General features: G+C 47.5%; 1 protein-coding gene across 2 annotated transcripts in view; it reads left to right on the top strand.

Annotated features, from left to right (window-relative positions):
• Window positions 1-15,667, top strand: part of SLC36A4 (solute carrier family 36 member 4) — a 363,728-nt gene that overhangs the window by 95,371 nt on the left and 252,690 nt on the right. For both annotated transcript variants that reach the window (XM_040340141.1, XM_040340142.1), the window contains exon 6: window positions 1,433-1,517. In XM_040340141.1, the coding sequence (XP_040196075.1) occupies window positions 1,433-1,517 (85 nt within the window). The remainder of the gene's footprint in view (window positions 1-1,432; window positions 1,518-15,667) is intronic.

Genomic DNA, 15,667 nt, shown 5'->3' with positions numbered 1-15,667 from the left:
TAACCACAAGGGGGCGCTGAAGGGGTTATGTGTGACCTAATATGTGTTTACAACTGTAGGGGGTGTGGCTGTAGGTGTGACGTCATCGATTGTGATTCTCTATAAAAGGGATCACACGATCGATGCAGCCGCCACAGTGAAGAACGGGGAAGCTGTGTTTACATACAGCTTCCCCCGTTCTTCATCTCCGGGAACCGATCGCGGGACTCCATCGGTGATCGGGTCCGCAAGTCCAGCGGTCACGGAGCTTCGCGACCCCACGGCTGGGCTTAAAGAGCCACGTACCTGTACGTGGATGTGCCCAGCCGTGCCATTCTGCCGACGTATATCGGCGTGAAGGGGTCCTTAAAGTGGAGGTTCACCCAAAAAATATTTTTTTAACATTAGATTGAGGCTAATTATGAGAAGCAGAATCGGGTGTTTATTTTAAAATCAATGCAGTACTTACTGTTTTAGAGATAGATGTTCTCCGCTGCTTCCGGGTATGGGCTGCGGGACTGGGCGTTCCTACTTGATTGACAGCCTTCGGACGGTCGCATACAGTGCGTCACGAGTTCCCGAAAGTAGCCGAACGGCTGTGCCCAGGCGCCGTATAGAGCCGCACCGACGTTCGGCTTCTTTCGGCAACTGGTGACGCGCTGTATGCGACCGTTGGAAGGCTGTCAATCAAATAGGAACGCCCAGTCCCGAAGATCATACCCGGAAGCCATGGAGAACATCTATCTCTAAAACGGTAAGTACTGCATTGATTTTAAAATAAACACCCGATTCTGCTTCCCGTAATTAGCCTCAATCTAATGTTAAAAAAAAAAATTTCGGGTGAACTCCCGCTTTAAGTGGTTGAATGGTCCGGTGAGTGTATATTATACGTATAAGGCCTCATTCAGGCGAGGCGAGTCTGCCAGCTCAGCGGGAGATCTCTCCGCTGATCTCTGCTGAGCCGGGGGATGACAAGTCCCTCTCTGCTCACTGAGCGGGGAGGGGCTTGTCCAGCGCCGCTGTCTCCTATGGAGAGATCTGATGAAAACGAACAGCATGTTCGTTTTCATCAGATCTCACCCGATCCGATCCGCCATTGACAGATGCCGAAGTATTGCCACCCGTCTGATTTTAGCGAATCTGAACGAGTCGGATGTCAGCGGACATGTCACTGCTGACATCCGACGCTCCATAGAGATGTATGGAGTGGCCGTTCAGGTCCACCGTCAAAACTGACAGCCGTGTGAAAGGGGCCTAAGATGGAATAATAATCTTTCACTGCACTGCTGATTAAAAAAAACAAAATTAAAAGCATGTTGTGAGTTCACCTCTACACATTTCTCAATAAATACAAGACTGTGTTGTAAATATTTGACATTTCAGTGCCTAACCTGCCCGTCTATAGCCGCCTGCCCGTTCTGCGCTCTCTCACATACCTCCGTCTCCCCCACAGGAACGTAGTGGATCTGGCCCTGGTGGCCACACAGCTGGGCTTTTGCAGTGTTTACTTCGTCTTCCTAGCAGAAAACGTGAAACAAGTAAGTATAGAAGCTGCCGCTGTGCTAATTAACTTTTCAAATTTGTTCATTTAATTACTAGCTTTAAAAATCTTCCCGGATCAAAGAGAGTCTCTATTCCACTTTCTGCGTGCACAGAAAATAAAATGATTTTTATTAATAAGTGTTCACACTGTAATTTACAAACATTACCGCTTGCTTTTTAACTTTTCTGCCCGTTCAGCCTGGAGAGATCTGGTGTCAGAGGAGTCACATCATTTGAATGTTAATTAATAGAGGCCAATTCCGCGCAACACTTAAATATTCAGCATTTCATGGAATCTGGTGTTTTATGTTGTTAGTTCAGCCGGAATTAATATTTTGGTTACATAGCTGCTCATGTTAAAATGAATAAATTCCTAAAATACATCTAAACCCCAAGAACAAAAATGTAATACTGTATATTGCAGCTTTCCAGTATTTAGATTTGGAAGTTGCCTTAATTTTTTTCTTCTTCAATCTTTCTTATTAAAACTTTGAAAAAATATGGAGGTTGCATTTTTAGGGGTTTGTAAAAAGTACATGTAGACCAGTAATGGGCAACTTACTTGATATGGGGGGCCTCAAGTTCGGCCCTCAACATCACATAAGGGCCGCACATAAAATTCAATAAATACTCAATAAATACTCTGGGGCAGATCCACAGAGATCCGCACCGGCGCAGCGTATGGGAGATACGCTACGCCGCTGTAACTTACTTTGCCAGACTTGGAATCCACAAAGTTTTCGCGCCGTAAGTTACGGCGGCGTAGTCTATCTCTGGCGGCGTAACGGTGCGTAATTCAAATCGGCGATTAGGGGGCGTGTTTCATTTAAATGAAACGCGTCCCCGCGCCGAATGAACTGCGCATGCGCCGTCCCTAAATTTCCCGTCGCTAGGACGTCTTTTTTTTTTAACATAGATGTGAATTACGTCCATCCCGATTCACGGACGACTTACGCAAAAAAAAAAAATTCAAATTAAACGCGGGAACGACGGCCATACTTAACATGGCAAATCTAACTATACGCCACAAAACACCAGCTTTAACTATACACCGGAAAAAGCCGACTAGAGACGACGTAAGAGAATGTGACGGCCGCACGTACGTTCGTGGATCGTCGGAAATAGCTAATGTGCATACTCGACGCGGAAAACGACGCAAACTCTCAGTAGATACGCCGGCATACTCTCTGTGGATCTGCCCCTCTCTGTCAGAGATTGCAGACACACAACAATAGTCAAAGATTATGGGCATGGTACAAGAGATGGTCAGAGACTTTAGACATGATGGAGAAGATGGTCAGACTGCAGACATGATACAAGAGATGGTCAGCGACTGCAGACATGACACAAGAGATGGTCAGCGACTGCAGACATGACACAAGAGATGGTCAGCGACTGCAGACATGACACAAGAGATGGTCAGCGACTGCAGACATGATACAAGAGATGGTCAGAGACTGCAGACATTATACAAGAGATGGTCAGAGACTGCAGACATGATACAAGAGATGGTCAGAGACTGCAGACATGATACAAGAGATGGTCAGAGACTGCAGACATGATACAAGAGATGGTCAGAGACTGCAGACATGATACAAGAGATGGTCAGAGACAGCAGAAATGCTGTCAGACTTTGAATAGGCTATAAGAATTATTGGAGACTAGAGACATGTTACATGAGGCTGCTATAAATATATTAGCAGAATGTGCCCAAAGGGTGGCGCCAAAGAGCTGAAAAAACACTTAGTTTTGTGTTTGTTGGCTGGCAATTCTTTGCTGTTTGTATGCAAGACAAGTTCCTGGCCAATGCTCTTCGGAGAAAAGTCCTACGCTTTGTCCGATGAAAATCCGATCGCGTGTATGAGACTTTAGACTGAGAACTGAGTCTTCAGCCTGCAGAGCTGGTGGCTCTTTGCTCTGCCTCCAGCGCTCTATGGAGTGTCGGGCTGAGAAGGGGGGTGGGAGCGGCCGACTCAGGCTGAGCCAGCTACTAGTTCAGGCATCTGGATGGGATCCTGACTGTTTAGTTGGGATCTTTGCTGAGCCTGGACTGGCTGAGTGACGTCAGCTGACAGCAGGCTTTAGTCTGCTGTCTGCTGAAAACGGGCAGAATGAACTGCACTCCTGTGATCCATAGGAGAAGTATAACCCAAAAAGTTTTGGCTATACTTCTACTTTTTTTTTTTTTTTTAACGTTCGCAGTCCTCGGGAGACCATGCACACGCACTGTAGCGCATTGAGAGTTTTTACAGATTTGAAGAACATTTATCAACAAAAAAAATGATAATTCTGCTTGATTTGTATTCCCGACAGCTCGGTGTTTGGTAGTTTAATTCCAATGCTCTCTCCTGCTGTATGCAATTTATATGTGAACTACATGAACACTTATTATGTGTTCCTTCCACACTTATCCATGTGTAAAGAAGCAAATGTACGAAGATATTTTATAAATTGTAATGACATTTATGAGAGTGCAGGGTGCTGGAAGCATACACTTTGGTATAGGGTGATCATTGAGGGGGGGGGGGGGGTGTTCTCTTAACTATATGAGTGCAAAGTGTCCACAGTTTTAACATTAGAAACTAGATTTCAATCAGGTCTGAATTATGAACGGGTATTTCACATTTCTATGAATAAATTCTTAAGTATTTTATTTTCTCCTACATAGTCATGCCTATTTGTATAGGTATTTGTTTTTCTGACCCACTGAACTGTTTTGATCAATCTCTCTATCTCTTTCAATATCTCTTGAGAGATACAGATTTCTCTTGATATTGGCATATACTGTATGTGTATTTTTATCTTTTATGTGTGTGTAACTTTCTACCTGGGTTAACCAATTGTGGACACTGACCATCTCGCGCACATCCAAAAAAATGTAATGGAAGTACACCGAGCATATGTACTACGACCTGTCCCTCTGCTGCCCCTGCACCGGCCAGCAATTTCAGGCTGTAAAATTGACAGCCAGGAATTGCTATGTAAATACAGGAGCTACACCATATTACCAAAAGTATTGGGACACCTGCCTTTAACCCCTTAAGACCCGGATTATTATGCAGGTTAAGGACCTTGCCCCTTTTTGCGATTCGGCACTGCGTCGCTTTAACTGACAATTGCTCGATGTGGCTCCCAAACAAAATTGGCGTCCTTTTTTTTCCTCACAAATAGAGCTTTCTTTTGGTGGTATTTGATCACCTCTGCGATTTTATTTTTTGCGCTATAAACAAAAATAGAGCGACTATATTGAAAAAAAATCAATATGTTTTACTTTTTGCTGTAATAAATATCCCTAAAAAATATATAAAAAGAATATATTTTTCCTCAGTTTAGGCCGATACGTATTCTTCTACTTATTTTTGGTAAAAAAAATCGCACACAATAAGCGTTTATTGATTGGTTTGCGCAAAAGTTATAGCGTTTACAAAATAGGGGATAGTTTTATGGCATTTTTATTAATTGTATTTTTTTAAACTGAACTTTAATGGCATCCCAGTCTTAGTCCGTAGGGTTCAACATTAAGTTGGCCCACCCTTTGCAGCTATAACAGCTTCAACTCTTCTGGGAAGGCTGTCCACAAGGTTTAGGAGTGTGTCTATGGGAATGTTTGACCATTTTTCCAGAAGAGCATTTGTGAGGTGAGGCACTGATATTGGACAAGAAGGCCTGACTCGCAGTCTCCGCTCTAATTCATCAATTGAGGCCAGGACTCGCTCATCCATGTCTTTATGGACCTTGGTTTGTGCACTGGTCCAAATCATTTGGTGGAGGGGGGATTATGGTGTGGGGTTGTTTTTTGACACTTAGTTCCAGTGAATGGAACTCTTAAGGCGTCAGCATACCAAGACATTTTGGATAATTTCATGCTCCCATCTTTGTGGGAACAGTTTAGGGATGGCCCCTTTCTGTTTCAATATGACTGCGCACCAGTGCTCAAAGCAAGGTCCATAAAGACATGGCTAAGTGAGTTTGGGGTTGAGGAACTTGACTGGCCTGCACAGAGTCCTGAACTCAACCCGATCGAACACCTTTCGGATGAATTTGAGTGGAGACTGTGAGCCAGGCCTTCTCATCAGTGCCTGACCTCACAATTGCGCTTCTCGAAGAATGATCAAACATTCCCATAGACACACTCCTAAACCTTGTGGACGGCCTTCCCAGACGAGTTGAAGCTGTTACAGCTGCAAAGGGAGGGCCAACTTAATATTGAACCGACTGGGATGCCATTAAAGTAGAGTGTAAATCAGACATCCCAATACTTTTGACAATTTAGTGTATATAATATCTGCTGCTGTCAAAAAACTGATTATCTGCAACAGTGTTTATAAATGTTTACAGACATGGGCCCAGATTCTCAAACGAGCTACGCCCTCGTATCTCTAAGTTGCGCGGTCGTATCTATGCGCCTGATTCTTAGAATCATTCACGCATAGATTTCCTGTAGATCCAACTGGCGTAACTGTGTTACACCGTCGTATCGTAAATGCATATTTACGCTGGCTGCTAGGTGGCACTTCTGTCGAATTCTGCGTTGAGTATGCAAATTGGCTAGATACGCAAATTCTCGAACGTACGCCCGGCCGACGCAGTACATTTAGGCCGTTTACGTTAGGCTTTTCCCGGCGTATACTGTAGTTACCCCTGCTATATGGTGGCGTACCAATGTTAAGTATGGCCGTCGTTCCCGCGTCGAAATTTGAAAAAGTTACGTCGTTTGCGTTAGTCGCCCGTGAATGGGGCTGGACGTCATTTACGTTCACGTCGAAACCAATGATGTCCTTGCGGCGTACTTTGGAGCAATGCACACTGGGAAATTCCACGGACGGCGCATGCGCCGTTCGGGGAAAAACGTCAATCATGTAGGGTCACACAACATTTACATAAAACACACCCCCCTGTTCCAAATTTAAATTAGGCGGTCTTACGCCAGCCGATTTACGCTACGCCGCCGCAACTTACGGAGCAAGTGCTTTGAGAATACAGCACTTGCCCTGCTAAGTTGCGGAGGCGTAACGTAAATCAGATACGTTACGCCCGCGCGAAGATACACGGATGTACGAGAATCTGGCCCATTGTATTCTAAAAGTGTCAGTTAGTGTCCGCCCCAATATCCCAGTCCCGCTATAACTCGATCGCAGCCATTATTGTAGAAAAAAAAACAAATAAAATGCCATAAATCTATCCCATAGTTTGTAGATGCGATAACTTTTGTGCAAACCAATCAATATACTCTTATTGGGATTTTTTGTTACCAAAAGCATGTAGCTAAATACATATTGGCCTACATTTATAAAGATTTTTTTACATTTTTTTATTGGGTGTGTTTTATAGCAGAAAGTAAAAAAAATTGTCGCTCTTTTTTTGTTTATAACGCAAAAAATAAAAGCCGCAGAGGCAGGGTTGGACTGGGACAAAAATGTGCCCCTGGACTTCATCCAGACCGGCCCAGGGCACAACACATCAGGGTATAGTGCACATCAGGGCACGGTACGGAGCTCAGCACATCAGGGCACAGCACATCAGGGTACAGAGCCCAGTACATCAGGACATAGGGCACAACACGTACAGGGCACAGCACATCAGGGCCCATCACACCACATTGAGGCACAGCACATCGGGGCACATCAGAGCACATAGCACATCAGAGCACAAGGCACCACAGGGCACATTATGGGGCACATCGTTTACCAGCAATGCATGCAGAGTAGTGCAGAAAGCGTGTGTAATAAGTTGTCTCTCGTGTCACGCTGCGGCTGCTCCCCGCCCCCCGGCGGCCCCTCCTTTCTTCTTGTCCATCCCAGATGATGTCACAAGCAAATGGGGATGGACGAGAAGAGAGAAGGGGCCGCCGGGGGGCGGGGAGCAGCCGCAGCGGGACACGAGAGACAACTTATTACACACGATTCCTGCGCTATTCTGCATGCATTTCTGGCTAAATCTCGATCTACCTGTCAGGCGCAGCTGTCGGCGATTGACAGGTAGATCGCCGTGGACCTCCGACCGGCCCACTGAGCAATCGGCCCACCGGGAACCTCCCTCTAGTCCCGATGGCCAGTCCATCCCTGCGCAGAGGTGATCAAATACCACCAAAAGAAAGCTGTATTTGTGGAAAGAAAAGGACATGCATTTTATTTGGGTATAATGTTGCACGACCGCACAATTGTCCGTTAAAATAATGCAGTGCTGTACTGTAAAAAAGGGCATATCAGGAAGGGGTAAACCTTACGGAGCTGAAGTGGTTAAAGTGCCCTCACTCTGGACGAAGGAGTACAGGGGCATCTTTGGGCAGCAGCATTGCTTATCTGGGGGCAAGGAAAGTGTTAAGGCCTGTACACACTATTGGATTTTCTGACAACAATTGTGTGATGGCAGGCTTTTTGTCGGATAATCCGACTGTTTGTACACTCCATCGGGCAATTTTGGCTATAAAAAAAATGTTTTGTAGCATGCTCTCAAATTTTTCGACAACAAATGTGTGCCGTCGGGTTATCCTATCGTGTGTACAAAAGTCTGTCGGACTAAAATCCAAAGTACAAACACGAATGCTCCGAACCAATGCTAACCATAGCACAACATTAGCAGAAGTTGCCCAAAGGGTGGCGCTAAAGTGCTGAAAAAACATGTTGTTTCTTGTATGTTTGCTGAAAAAGTTGTGCCTTCTGTATGCATACCAAGTTCACGGCCAACACCCTTCGCACAAAACTCCATGGATTTGTCCGATGGAAATCCGATCGTGTGTACGAGGCTTTCGATGCACTAGCAGATTTAGACACACTCACCAATTGAAGCCAGACTCCAGCTCATACTTTATAAGCGGTTACATCAACCGTTTTTTTTTTTTTTTGCTTTTGGGTTAAAGGTTTTACATAAATAAAAGCTGATCATAGTAAGCGGCGGTAAATGGTTTATCTCATCCCTGTAACTGCTACATCTACAGGGCAGCTTGTTTTTTTTGAAAAACCACAGACTTACTGGCCAAATCACTAGGTGTAAATAAAGGCAAAGAAAGCCTACAAAAAAAAAAAAAACGAATGCAACCACCACATGTAAGAATTGATTAGCTGCAATATAATAAATGTTTGCTTTTGAGGTTACTGTATTTATCGGGGTATAGCGCGCACCCCTAAAGTTGCCCCGAATTCCTGTGGGAAAAAGATTTTTTGTACTTACAGTTTTGGTGTCTTGCGCGGCGTCCATCGGCGGCCTCGTTGGGTCCGGCGTCCGTCTGCGGCTTCGGGTGTCCTCTTCGTCGGGTCCGGCGTCCTTCTGTGGCGTCCTCCCCGCTCGTTTCCTGCACCGAGTTTGAATACTGCGCCGACATATACCGAGCGCAGTACACTTGTGTATCGTCGGGCAGGCTCGGCTACTCTCGCGCTGACGTCCTGTACGTCCAGGACGTCAGCGCGAGAGGACGCGAGACTGCCCGACTATACACAAGTGTACTGCGCTCGGTATATGCCGGCGCAGTATTCAAACTTGGCGCGGGTATCGGCGTATACCGCGTACCCACGATTTTGCCCTGATTTTCAGGGCAAAAAAGTGTGCGGTATACGCCGATAAATACGGTAATACACAAATCAATCATAAACTAGGCATTCACTGAGTATACAGCACAACACACACATACATTTCTATTGGCTAGTGAAGCAGCCCATCGCAATGATTAGCCAGTAGGAATTTGTAGCATCAGGCTCTAACCCTACCTGCATTTTTTGGAGCCTCGACCAGAATGCCAGCCAACTGGGTGCAGGTATAAGCAGACGTGTTCAGTGTCTGCACTTCATATCTGTTAGTAGCTAATAATCAGAGCTTTTTTTCTCAGAAAATGGGTGCAGGAACTCAACCACGACCCCGTTCAGATTTCACAAACAGTAGGAGGGTCTTAAAGGGGCATTAAATACCAGGATTGCATTACATACAGAGTGCAGAGTTCAGGGGGGGGGGGTTACATACAGGGTGCAGAGCTGTCACTTGTAAACACAGAAACCAGACTTCTGTGTTTACAAATGATTGTGGTGAGCAGACACCAAAGGGTCTGAGCCAAAGGTGGTGGAACTGAGTTCCCCCAAGTTCCCCCTGAAAAAAAGCCCTGCTAAAATTTTTAAAAATCAATTGTAGTAAAATTAAAAATACAAATACACGTCTTCACTGGTTGATATAAAAAAATAAAAAGCAGATTTCACTGCCTCCTCCCACCTGTTGCTTTCTGTCCTCTGAAGATTCATCAGCCGTTCAGTACAGTGGTGCCTTACATCAAAGCACAAGTCACTGGAAATGCAAAATCAGCTTGAGCCCAGGTTCGCATAGGGCTGGGGAAAAAAATCGATTTGAATTCGAGATTTTCCTAGCTTGTGACGGAAAATATTGATTATATGAAGACAGGAGGCGAGTATCTTATGCATTAATCCTTCTTTATTAATGCTCACAGCAGAAGTGTAAAAACAACTAACGTATGTAATAAAAGAAAAAACTGGTAGAACCACACCTCCCAGCAGTCCCATGGCCTAAACCACTCCCATATTGGTCTCTATAAATGGACTGCTCTCATCTAGGATCTTCCTCTTTCTTGTGTGAATGCGAGGTGTCGGTTCTAACTTCTGATTATCGGCTCTACGACCAGTCGGCCCCCCTTTATCCGTAACCAAAGACCTCCAAAGAAGAGTAGGCTGTAGGTCCCGACTGCGTTGGGCCGTGGTGTCGTGTAGACTTGCTGATTAAACCGAACAGGGGAACATCACCCTAACCATATTTTTAAGCGAAAATTCCAGGAAATAGATAAGTCAATAACCTGAAACAAAACACAAAACGTGAAAGGGTTGGGAAGGGAGGGAAGATACTCGCCTCCTGTCTTCATATAATCAATATTTTCCGTCACAAGCTAGGAAAATCTCGAATTATACATCAGACAGGAGGCTCATATCTTATGCAAGTTCAAAGCTAACACAGCATAAACATATGTATGTTCCAAAAGAAAACAAAAACAGTACATAACAATCAACATCATAAAACAGACATGGCAACATGATCTTCTGGTCTGAAATAAAAAAGGCGGAAGACTGATTCAGAGGACCAATCGGCCGCCATTAGCAGATCAGAAAGAGAGCCTCCGGTCGCCATCACCTTGGTAGCCATGGCCCCTCTGGAGGAGTGTGCTCCAAACAGGGTGATGTCTATACCAGCCAGAGCCATGGTGGATCTAACCCAACGTGCCAAGGTGGCAGTTGTGACTGGGTGATGGGGTCTGACGTAAGAAACTAATAATTGCGAGGAATTTGGACTACGGAGGTCCGCAGTGTACGCTTCGTATACCTGCAGACATTTTACCACACAGAGTCGTGGGTGTGAAGGGAAGAAGGGATAGAAGACTGAATGTAGACCGGTCTTCGTCCTACGGACTATCGTGAACTTGACACCCTGGGGTGAAAATTGGCGTCTTGAAATGTCCAGGGCTCTGACGTCGGAAACGCGTTTTATAGAAACCAGGCAAAGCAGGATAGTGATCTTGAAAGACAGCATTTTAAGGGACAGCGAATCGTTGTCTCCCCAGTCCGAAAGCATGGTAAGAACCCTAGAAACGTCCCAGGTGGACTGATACCTAGGTCGCGGGGGACGTTTGAACCTAATACCCCGCAGAAGTTTGCAAATCAGGGGATGTTTGCCTACGGGCATGGAATCTACTGGATAGTGGTAGGCCGATATGGCTGACCTGTAGACATTGATGGAACTATAGGCCTTGCCCGAGGAGAAAGAGTCTGCCAAGTAGTTTGCGATGACGTTTACAGGGGCACGTAAGGGATCAACTTGCCGTTGGTCGCACCAACGTACCCAAAATTGCCAGGCTGATCGGTATGCCGACCGAGTCCCGGGGGCCCAGGCCATGGTGAGGAGGTCCCTAGCTGAGCATGAAAGGTCGTCACTCGGGTCCGACACCCGGATACCAGCCATGCTAGGAGCGTCAGAGTACCTTCCTCCACCAGGGGATGAATGCCCTTGGTTGGGTGGGACAGGATACGAGGGAATCGGGGAAGAAGTCTGGGAAGGTCGATGATCGAGTCCAAAAGCAGGGGAAACCAAGGTTGAGCTGGCCACCACGGTGTGATCAGAACCACCGTAGCTCCCTGATTGGTAATCTGTAGAAGGACCCTGGGGATCATGGAGAATGGGGGGAACGCATAATGCGTACCTCCTGTCCAAGAGTGGCGGAAAGCGTCCACAGCTGAGGACCCTGGGTCCGGTCTCCAACTGAAGAAGCGGGGCAGTTGGTGGTTGAGGCGAGAGGCGAAGAGGTCTATGCCCAAGGGGCCCCAGAGCAATTCTATTCGGGTGAAGACCGAACAGTCTAAACCCCAGTCGCTGGAATCTACCAGATATCGAGAGTTCCAATCTGCTATTGTATTGGAGACCCCCGGAATGTATTCTGCTACAAGAGAGATGTCTCGAGACAGACAGAAGTGCCAAATCTCGGCGGAGATGTCCGCTAGAATCTTGGATCTGGTACCTCCCAGGCGGTTGATGTATTGAACCGCCGCGATATTGTCCATGCGCAATAGTACGCAACAATTGGTCCGTGTTGCTAAGAAACTCTGAATGGCGAAGAGAGCCGCTGAGAGTTCCAAAGCGTTGATATGCAACAGGGATTCCTCCCTGGACCAGATCCCCCCCGTGGATCTCAACCCCAAGCGGGCGCCCCAGCCCCGTAGGCTCGCGTCCGATTCTATGACTACATCCGGCCGTGTGTTGAAAATCGTCCGGCCGTTCCAGTCGGTGGCGTGACGGAGCCACCAGCGCAGTTCGGCCCGAGCTTCTGGGGATAGGGACACTTCGTCTGCGTAACGAAGGCCCTGGCGCAGGTGTAGGATTTTTAACCTCTGAAGGGCTCGGTAATGTAAGGGAGCTGGAAAGATGGCTTGAATGGACGCAGCCAAAAGGCCCACTATGCGTGCCAGGATGCGTAGGGATAGGAAGCCTTTGCGTAAAACCGCCCTGATCTCTTTCCGGATTAGGGCCAGCTTTGCGCTGGGCAGTCGAAGGATGGCGAGGTGGGTGTCTATCGAGAAACCCAGAAATTCCATCTCCTGAGCCGGGACGAGAACCGATTTCTCTCGGTTGATAATAAAGCCGAGGGTTTGTAACAGGTCGATGGTCCAATTCATATGGCGATAGGCCATAGTCTTGGAGTGAGTAAGTATGAGGAGGTCGTCTAGATAAATGATCAGACGCACTCCCCTGCTCCTCAACGCTGCCACGACCGGTTTCAGCAGCTTGGTGAAACACCATGGGGCTGAGGACAGGCCGAACGGTAGGCACGTAAATTGCCAGATGCGACCCCACCATCTGAAACGGAGGAGATGTTGGGAGTCCGGGTGCATGGGGACTGTGAGGTAGGCGTCCTTTAGGTCCACCTTCACTAACCAGTCTCCGGGGGTGAGTAGGTCTCGGAGGCAGTGGATGCCTTCCATTTTGAAATGTCGATAGGCGACATGTTGGTTCAAGTCCCGGAGATTTATGACCGGGCGGTAACCCCCCCCCTTCTTCTTGACTAGGAAGAGGTTGCTGAAGAAACCCGGGGATGGGGTGGTGACTTCGGTGACTGCATGCTTGGCTATCAATTCCCGAAGTTCGGAGTCTATGAGGGTCACATTTTCTTCTGAAAAATGGATAGGGGGTGGCGATACCCCCAGAGTCGGTGGGGACACAAGGTCTATTTGGAAACCTGCTACTGTATTCAGCACCCAGGAGTCTGCCGTAATCGCAGACCAGGCGAGCGTAAAAAACATTAGGCGACCTCCCACCGGTATGAGGGGAAAGGGAATGGGTGTGGTACTCACCGGAATACGGGCGTGAACGAGGATATCCTCTCTGGCCGCGTCCCCTCCAGGGTCTCCCACGGGGAGGGAAGAATGGTGCCGGTTGCGCGGTGGTGGTATAGTGGGTGGGAGCCTGGGTATAGTGTGGTTGAGCGGAAGACCTCTGGAAAGGTCTGCCCGAATTGTATCGGCCGGCAGAGCGGCCCCTGTATCTGCCGGCCCGAGGAAAAACTCTGGCATTGTTGGGTTTTTTCAGGGATGTTTGTGCTTTGTCCAGACTGTTGAACATACCGACAAATTTATTAATGTCCTTTATTAAGGACTCGCCAAAAAGCATGCCCCCTGCTGAGGGGCCCGGCTCGGACTCCGCTAGATGGGCTAGCTGTGGGTCGAGGCGCATGAGTATAGAGCGCCTGCGTTCAACTGAACAGGCGGTGTTGGCATTGCCCGTGAGGCAAATGGCTCTTTGGGCCCAACCGCGCAGTTGTGCTAGGTCAACCCCTTGGCCTGTTGTCGCGGATTGTTCCGCTAAGTTCAGGATTTTGGTCAAAGGCCCGAACAGGTCCAGGATGCGGTCCTGGATACCTGTAAAGGATCGGTCTATTCCTTTCTTAGGCATTTTGCCTGATTTCAGCAGGTATTTCATTAAAATGGGGTCCACTGTAGGTGTGACAACCGCCTTCATGGGGATATGCGGGCGGGGGCACTCCGCTCTAAGCTTATTGCGATTAGATTTATCTAAAGTTTTGCGTGCCCAGAGTTCTACATATTGGGACACGTGGGGCAGAGGGGACCAGTCCCCAGAGCGAGGATGGGAAATAGTGTCTGGGTTAAATAGGGGTTCCCCCATGGCGTCTAGCACGTCTTTGCCCTGTTCGTCAGGGTTGGCATCCGGGAGGATTGCCGAAGCCCCCGCATCCTCTTCCTCATAGTAATCAGATCCTGAGACATCTGATTTATCCGACTCGGCGGATGAATCATCGTCCGACTCTAAAACGTATGAGTCTGGTTTGGCTCTTTTAGCTAAACCGTGCCTTTTTGTTGACTCTCTGAGGCTCAGAGGTTGAAAGGGATCTGTAGGATGCGTGGGGTGGCAGTCCGTGGAAGGATCTGCTCGTTGCATATTATTAGCTTCCCCTGCCGGGGAGTCATAGACCGTCACCACATTCTTCCTTTTATAGGAAGATTTTCCCTTCTTTGTGGTTGGTTCTGTGCCGAGGGGTACGGTCACAGGAGGATGGGTGGATTGGGATGATCCGGAAGCGGCAGCTAATGTCAGTGCTGCTTGGACAGATTGATTAATGATGTCCTGTAATTGGGTTGTACTGAGGAGATGAGTTGGTTCTAGAACCAGGTCCTGCTCTAATGGGGAGGGGGAATTTTCCTCAGCCATGTTATAATGAGACAGCAGTAGTTAACTGTATGTAAATAGAGAGCGATGGCTCTGTAAGGGTTCTAATAGGGAGTAGGGGACTGTGGCACAGGGATGGGAATAAAATTCCCAGAACAAATAGTGGCAGAAAGATATTGCTGAGAAACTATACCAGGCTCTCCCTCCGGTCACCAGCGCTGACTGGCATGCGACAGGAGGAGAGCCTGGGATCGATTGCGCTCTGGGGCCGAAGTCTCGCGAGACTACGGCTCCCAGGCGTCCATTGGTTGGAAGGAACGATGGGACCCGCCTCCCGAGTCCAGCACGTGGAGCGATAGGACGGCGGGGGCGGCTCTGTGAAGATAGAGCGAGGCGGTGGGTCCGCCTCCTTTGCGACGCGCGCTCGTTCTATGGGAAGGAGGGGGGAGGAAGTTTGCCCAAGATGGCGCGCCGCATGGGAGAAGAAAAGCAGGTGAAGGGAAAAAGCGCGTATGACCGCTGGTGACCGCTGGAGATCGCGGTCCCAGCGGAAAAGGGGGTAAAGGTACAGCGCAGAGGTAGTGAGGAAAAAAGGGATAAAAGAGGATGCAAAGGAGATTATTTGGTGAATGAAGCCTTGTGTGGTGAGACAAGGTATCTGTAGACCGTACTAAGACAGTTATATGTCTAATGACAATAAATATTATCAATATAAAATCAATATTAATATATATCCAGATATTTGATGTATACTTAACTTGCTCCGCCGTGAGCAGAAAGAAAGAGGAAGATCCTAGATGAGAGCAGTCCATTTATAGAGACCAATATGGGAGTGGTTTAGGCCATGGGACTGCTGGGAGGTGTGGTTCTACCAGTTTTTTCTTTTATTACATACGTTAGTTGTTTTTACACTTCTGCTGTGAGCATTAATAAAGAAGGATTAATGCATAAGATATGAGCCTCCTGTCTGATGTATAATCGTGAATCG

Source organism: Rana temporaria, chromosome 2 (genome assembly GCF_905171775.1).
Source record: "Rana temporaria chromosome 2, aRanTem1.1, whole genome shotgun sequence".
In the NCBI taxonomy this organism is placed as follows: Eukaryota; Metazoa; Chordata; class Amphibia; order Anura; family Ranidae; genus Rana; species Rana temporaria.
This window is presented reverse-complemented; position numbering and strand designations above follow the sequence as displayed.